This window comes from Lycorma delicatula, chromosome 3 (assembly GCF_047948215.1).
Source record: "Lycorma delicatula isolate Av1 chromosome 3, ASM4794821v1, whole genome shotgun sequence".
NCBI classification, from domain to species: domain Eukaryota; kingdom Metazoa; phylum Arthropoda; class Insecta; order Hemiptera; family Fulgoridae; genus Lycorma; species Lycorma delicatula.
This window is the reverse complement of record NC_134457.1, coordinates 70,721,599-70,729,735: the sequence shown is the minus strand read 5'-3', so window position 1 is coordinate 70,729,735 and position 8,137 is coordinate 70,721,599. Positions and strand designations below refer to the sequence as shown.

The 8,137-nt window shown below is 28.8% G+C and overlaps 1 protein-coding gene across 2 annotated transcripts in view; it reads left to right on the top strand.

Moving 5' to 3' along the window:
* Positions 1–908: 908 nt before the first annotated feature.
* LOC142321674 (tachykinin-like peptides receptor 99D) overlaps positions 909–8,137 on the top strand; it is an 804,280-nt gene continuing 797,051 nt past the window's right edge. For both annotated transcript variants that reach the window (XM_075359955.1, XM_075359956.1), the window contains exon 1: positions 909–1,381. In XM_075359955.1, coding sequence (XP_075216070.1) covers positions 972–1,381 — 410 coding nt within the window. In that variant the 5' untranslated portion in view covers positions 909–971. The remainder of the gene's footprint in view (positions 1,382–8,137) is intronic.

The window sequence follows — 8,137 nt, the reverse complement described above, 5'->3', positions numbered from 1 at the left end:
CAGCCTAGCGACACCGAAAACTATGTATTCGACACTAATATCGATCGTTTTCGATTATCTTTGTGTCATCTCCTTCCCGCCACCACTAATATGGGTGCTAGGGGTGCCTTGCCAGTTTAGTACTTTTCCCAGATAGTAAAGCATAGTGTACAAAGTTAGTTTGAAATTGCTCCTGGCGTTCTAGAGTTACGTTGGTATACACACACACGCGTCAATCCATTTATATATATATATAGACAGATAAAATTAGATAATTACATGTAAATCAAAATTTAAAAAAAAATATATATTTTTTTTAAGAGTTACTGAAAATTTTATATGGAAAATATAAATTTACTATTTTATTTAGGTGAAAAAAAAATTAAAATAAAAATAATTGAAAATTTCATCATTACAACACTTTTAACATATTTTGTATTTTTTTTTTTTGTTGCAGGTTTGAACTGTGAAAAAATTCGTGATGGATGTTTTACTATTGTACATAAATAATGAAAATTCGAAGAAAATTATTTTTATGATGCATAATATGATGAAATTATTAAAAAAACAAAATTATTTGTTTATAATGAAGTAAATGATTATAAAAGTTTTATAATTTGTTAAAATGGTAATTAAAAATCCTTATTTTCATTTAGTTAACTTGTCAAGAGCATGGAAAAAATTGTTGTATCTATTATTTCTGTTAATATTGAATAAACATTAATTATTTAGTGAAGGATTTGAGTTTTTAAAAAGTGATATCAGTGAAGCGTATTAAATAAAATTTAATTACTTTTTTCTGTTCATGAAACAATAATTAATTTTGTATCGAAATATTATCGAAACCTTTTTAATTATTCGTTATATTATAAAATCAGTGAATTTAATTAAACATTGGTTTTTTAAATATGATGTGATAAACTATTTAGTGGTTTTATAATAATTTTAAACAATAAAATTCACAGTTTAGTTCGGTGTTAATTGGTTCTGTTATGGCGGCTAATAGCAGTTTTAATTGGTCTTGGCATAATTCCAGTTATCCTGAAAACAGTAATTACACGCAAGATGGTGACGATGGCAATATATTTATATTACCATGGTGGAAACAAATGATATGGACATTTTTATATGCAACAATGGTATTAGTTGCTACTGGTGGTAATTTAATTGTTATTTGGATCGTTTTAGCTAATAAAAGAATGAGAACTGTTACTAATTATTTTCTAGTGAATTTATCAATCGCTGATGCTATGGTTTCTACGTTAAATGTTACATTCAACTATATTTATATGCTCAACTCGGATTGGCCATTCGGTACACTTTACTGCAAGATCACTCAGTTTGTTGCCGTCCTATCGATTTGTGCTAGTGTCTTCACTTTAATGGCTATTTCAATTGATCGGTAAGTAAATCTGTACTATTATATTTTTTTTATTTAATAAGTATCTTATAAATATTTTGTTTATTACTTAACTGTGCAAACACAACCTTTAATAAGTTATTACATCTTACTTTACTCTTTATTTAAATAGCATTCTCTTACTAAAAGTAATTATTTTTTCCTAATGACACTGAGTAGTAATTTTATAAAAAAGTTTTAAATAATAAATAAGAAGGCTTTTTAGTTTTAACTGTCCACTTATTGGTTAATTGGATTTATAAAAAATTTTAACTTATTAATTTGGATTCATCTTGCACCTTCCTTTTAATCATACCCATCATCGGGTATTATTAAATTACTTTATTATTATAGATTGTAGCTGTGAAGACAGAAAATTTAAAAAAAATAAAAAAAACTTATACAAAATATCTGTAATACATTCCCTCTACGCTTAGTTAACTAAGCCTAGAGGGAATGTAATCTAAACCTAGAGGCTGTTTTCTAAATAATACTTGTTAACTCGCGCTACACTAATTCGGGTAGATGATTAATCTTCCTCATTAACCATAATTTTTCGTTTTCCTTGAAAAGGATTTCTTTGTACTTATTTTTGTTTCTGTGCATACAGGTCTTCAAATTAGAAAAGATAAATAAAGTGAGGTTAAAAAGGAGTTAAAAAAGGATTTAGTATGTGTCTCTTTAATTTATATGTAGAAGAAACAATAACAAAAAAAAGAAAGAAATTCGAGAATGGATTAACAATTTAGGGTACAAAATATAAACCCAATCGGATTTGCTGATTATACTGGTATTATGAATGAACTGGATATTAGATAGGAATAATAAATTTTATTGATTCCAATGTTGGGGGAAAAGTCAATATAAACTAAACCTGAATAAAATAAAGATAATGAAAAAATATACAAAGGAAAATAATAAAGACTTAACTATTAAAATAAGAAAACAAAATAAATAAGAGCTAGCAGAATTTTTTATTTTAGCTAATGAACTCACTAAGCATGAACAATTTAAAGAACGTAAAAAAGTACACTAAGACATGATAGGCGAGCTTTTGTACTGAAAACAAATCTGATTGTATTAAACAAAATTTGAATAAGAAAGAAATTCTTAAAAATATTTTTATGGATTGTAGCGCAACATAGACTAGTGAAAACCAGATAACAATGAAATGAGAAATTTCATACTGTAGAAGAATACTGATAAATAGATGGATTGATAGAGCCTGAAATGGAGTTTAAAATGAATTTTTAAAGAAAAGGCTGGTGAGCGATTTATTGTATTACATTCAGAGATATTGATCTTGGTTCTAAAAGAAAACGTAGTGGACAAACAGTAAAGGATACAGAAATTAGAGTACATGAAACAAATAACTGGTGATGTAGAATGTGAAAATTACGGCAAAGTCAAGAGATAAGCATAAAATAGGAAGGGAGAAGCTGATCAAATATCAAATGATCAAAATACTGAAGACGAAAACATAATAAAAATCAGGATGCAGGGAAATCTCCGATAAATACAGGCCGAGAATCAAAGGATAAATGCGATGTAATTTTAATACGTTCTATCGGTGGTCGGAGATAGGAATCTGATCTCTTAGTACACCTAGTGACAGAAGTACCTATGCATGAAACTGAACTAAATGTCTTCTAAAATGGTAATATACTCGTTAAACATAAAGATATACAGTAGATAATTTCGAGTCACTTAGATATTTAATTCTATAAATTTTTGTTAATTTTTTTCCTTCTTAGTTTTTATTTTATATTCCGGGATAATTTAAGTAAACATGAATCGAATTAAGGAGACTATTCTATAGAATAGAATATATATATATATTTAATGTAACCTGCTTGTTCTTCGATATCTCTGAATTAAAATTATCAGAATCTCTGACGTTTAACTAAAAACTTTAGACATAGGTCGAAAACATGATGCTAGATAAAACAAAAATTATACTTTTTTCATTTTTAAAGAAATCATTGATTTATTAATATATCATCGTTGATCTATTAAAACGGGGACTTATACAAATATATTAAGATATATATATAGTAGTTTATATATATATATATAAACTTATAGAATTAATTTAGTAAATTCTTTTATTTATAGTCATTGAATTTCTTTTATAAACAATTAGATCGATTGTAAACGGTTAACATTTTTTGATATTTTTTAATATTCATAAAACACTTTTTGTTCGAAAAACTAAATTTGAATTATTTTATTAACATGGCGTCGTTTGATATAATAACTATTATGTATAATTTTAAAAACAGCTTACCAAATTCCAATTTGATTTGCTCAAGCGCTTTCGGCTATTCTGCCATCTTCAAGAGGATTATAATTATCATAACAATTGAGAACTATTACAATACAGACTAGTCACTTAGACGTACTTGTTTTATACATATATAATTTAAATATGTATTATAATTAATATGCATTATATAATATAATGTAAATGATTATAATCTTATATATGTTAATCATAATTATACTCCTCCTAAAGAAAGCGCTCGAGGAAATCAAATTGGAATTTGGTAAGCTTTTTTTAAAATTATATATAACAAAATAATTAATAAATAATTGAAAATTTAAACCTAAAAATTTGTTCATCTAGTAAATTATAATCCGAAAAATCATAGAAATAAATTTTTATAATAAACTAGATGGTTAAGGCTCGCTTCGTTTGCGCGACCGTCTAGCCACAGGGCTCCAGACCCTGGACCCTCGACGCGTTGTTTTACCCAAAAACTCCCCCCCACCCCGAAAATCGACGTTTTCGAATCCTCATATTTTTGATAATATTAAGTATTTTACAGATATTTTTATTAAAGAAAAAAAGATTAGTAATTTTACTTAATTATATTTCCGATGCTATGGTGACAGATGAAAATTAAAAATATGAGAACATAAGGCCACAAACTAACGCACCATGCTTTTTTACTGGAAAGGTATAACTCATAAGATAACTGTAGTAGCATTTATATTGCATGTAAAGTTACCTATATAATTATATACATATATATATATATATATATATATATATATATATATAAAACGCAAAGGCTACGGTATTAAATATACTGAGTACCAGCTTGGAAACAAGTCTCAAAGGATTAACGGTATCATTGTTGGTGACAAAGTTTTCTTGGTTAAAAATAGCGGTGAACAGTTTTGCCTTACTTACAAATCCAGGTTCAATATATTACTTTATAATCACTATGTTAATTATTCTATTTGTTTCGTTATAAAATTATCAGTTAAATTATAAGTAAGTTTATTTATTTATTTATCAATAAAACATTTTCATTATTTATTCTTGAATTTCAGTAACAGTAAACACGTTTAAGCTTTTAATGAAAAAAATTATTATTTGAGAAAATACAATTGTAAATTAGTTTCAATTATTTTTTGCGAAATATTTTAAACATTAAAAATTAGTTATCATACTTTTCCATATTTGAACATTCTTATTATTGATTTTCTGGTATAATTAGTAGTAAAAATCTTTTGTAATCTATATTATTTAATGTAAAAAAATTCTCCTGTTAAGGTAGTGCATTTAAGGTGTGCTCAATATTTTTAAATGGAAAAAGTACAATAACTTTTTGGTTTAATAATCTATCCCAGTCTTTTGTTGTATCTAATGATTATCAAGTATTTAGGTATTAAAGATACAAATAAGATTAGTCAGGATTGCCTTATGTAAGAGCAATGATGTCCTTTAGACAGCCAGTCTTTATGGTGAACAAAATAAAGGTTTAACTTGGATGAATTATTATTACATGCATTTCAAATTTCTGATTTACAATATTATATTCGGACCGGTGAAAAAGGGAAAATAAAATCAGTTTCCTTCTTGGTTTTTTTTTTTACTTTCTTGAACGAAGTAAAAATTGTGATCGCGAAAAATTTCGGTTTACAGATTTCAATAGAAATATCCATTTTGATCATCCCTGAATCCATTTTGACTACTTTCGACATGACTTCTGTACGTATGTATCTCGCATAACTCAAAAACGATTAGTTGTAGGATGTTGAAATTTTGGATTTAGGACTGCTGTAACATCTAGGTATTAATAGGTAATATCTAGGTATCTGGTCTTCTTTGGATTGCAATTGTCTGGACAAAACGTGTCCAAAAAAGCCCAAAATTCAAAAACGTTTGGATTTTGGACTCTTTCTTAACGGCAGTAATAATCGCTCATTGAGAGCTTTTCAACGATAAGTGGTACATATTTTCATTGATTCGAGAATGTAACCAAATAGGATTTTTATTAATGAAGTATTTGGAACTTAGGGGAAGGCACATCGGTTCAATCAGACTTTTAGTTTTTATGTACTTTTCACTTTAAAAAAATGTGTAAATGTAATTTAATAGGCGTACAAGGAAATCAGGTGTTGTCCACATCAGATTTTTTATTTATTGGAATTACGGTTTATTTTGCTGATTTTACTCTATTCTGAAATATGTTTTATTCTGAAAAAATTATACATGGATGTATAATGTTAAGTAGTTAAAATTTAAAATTAAGTATGTAAAAAAATATTTAAAAAAAACACTTGTTCAATCGTATCACTGTGATTCTTACCCAGAACTTAAATGATTGTATGTAAGTGTCCTTTTAAAACAAGAAGCGAATTAATAATTCGTGAATTATTAATTCAAATTGGTTGTTAATAATCCAAACATTATAGAATGCGGGAACAAGAAATACACTTTGTATATAAGAAATATAATTAAAACGACTTGTTTAAATCTTGTTTAAATTAAACATGACTTGTTTAAGTTATGTTAAACAAGTCATTTAAGTTTAACATGACTTGTTAAACTTTGAGCTTATGTTGTAAATTAATAATAAAAAAAAAATAATAATAATTGTGAGTAACCTTATGATAAAATACGCTTCTCACTTGAGCTTCTGCTGTTTCCTACACAAGACACTGTTTAGGCACTTTTAAAATTAAAAATTTACCAAGCAGGAATTCTTATTAGTAAAATAGAATGCAGCAATACAAATATTTTATAGAGTTTACTTCAATTACTTAAATTAAATTTTAATAAGACATATTAAAATTGTAAACATGCTGGAGGTTTATTTATTCTTAAACTTATTCCATTCGCACACTTAGAAGATAGAGGAGGAAGTATTAGTTACACATTGATTCCTACGCATGTACTAAATACATCCTTTGATTGTAGATTCACATCCGAGTGCCTTACAAATTCATAGATTGTAATAAGGAAAATTCGTTTTATAGGATATTAAAATTTAAAGCAGTACACAATAATGACAGAAAATGAATTTTTTTGTTGTTTGCAAACAGTTAATCAAATAAATCAACGTGTTGAGAAATAATCCTGAAATTAGTTATTGATGTAAACTTAACCCTCACCATATTAAAATTAAAATTAAACAATAACGTATAAATTATGAAAAAATCGATAATATGTAAAAATAACCACTTATAATGAACATCAATAAACTGTCCATATTATTTAAAATTAAAATAGAAAAAATGAAAATATAACTGGGTATCAAATATCCAGTATTCTGTATTACTGTAAATCTACAATTATTATTTTTTTTATTTTTTTTTATTTTTACGCGCATCGACTACTAAGGTCATTAGCCCTCTTAACATTCTTAAAATAAATTAGTATCACCATCCGGATTGTCATATGTAAGGGTGTAAAGGGCCCTTACATTTTATTTAAAAGCAAAAACTACACAGAAACATTAAGACACAAAAGACAAGGACAAACACAACACTTACGGGGTGTAAAGGGCCCCGATATTAAAATTTGAGATAAGGTTCTCAAAAGACCATGAAATTAAAAATACAAGGTATCAATACCATTTCCTTTTTTTCTTAGGATCGACACGTACAGCCAGTTCTCCAATCTTTTTAAGCCCTAGGATCTTTTGAAACTGGCCATCATTTACAGTCCCAACATGAAGTCCCGTGAAGGTCTTCCTTATTTCTTTAACAGGGCCTCCAGCGCATTTGGTTATCTCCCGAGCGATGAGAAAAGGACTCACCCTTGAGAAATTTCCATCCTCCTTTGCAATGACCAGATATTTGGGTTTCAGTACATTACTACTCTTAAAAAAAGCTTTTTGTAAGTTTTTTCTAGCCTCAATATTTCTTGATTCTGCACTCTTCCTCCGTTTCGCCTCAAGCGAAACGGATGGTTCCAAAAGAGGTTGTTTTCGTGAACCCTCTGGCACGTTAGTTTGTTCAGGAATATTCATGAACATTTATCCCTTCTGTAGCAAGGCTAGCCGGGGTACACCCCCACTCCAGGGCTACTAACCTTGGAGGTCCGATCCGGTAATCCGGTGGAACCGACATATGTCCTGGCAGAGAGCGGATGCGCAATCTCTGCACTGACTCCAGGGTCCTACTCACCGAAGATTTCAGAGCTCCCATGCACCGACATACATGGGCACCATTGCTACATGCTTGCCGTCACAGGAGGTATGTGGACAACGGAAGGGTCTCTGTTACACCTGCAATAACACTGACCCCGGCCGCCACATCGCTAGCTCTAGATATGGTGTGAGTCCATTTCCAAGTCATTAGTAGTTCATATCCTGCAGGTGGCCGAAAAATCCAATTCATATGGTGACCTGAAGATGGAGAAGGTCAAAAGATAAGCATATCCGAGGAATTTACTCGGAGCCCCGTTAGCCAGCTATATGTATTGTACATAAGTACAGCTGTTGCCGCCATGGACGTGGAACG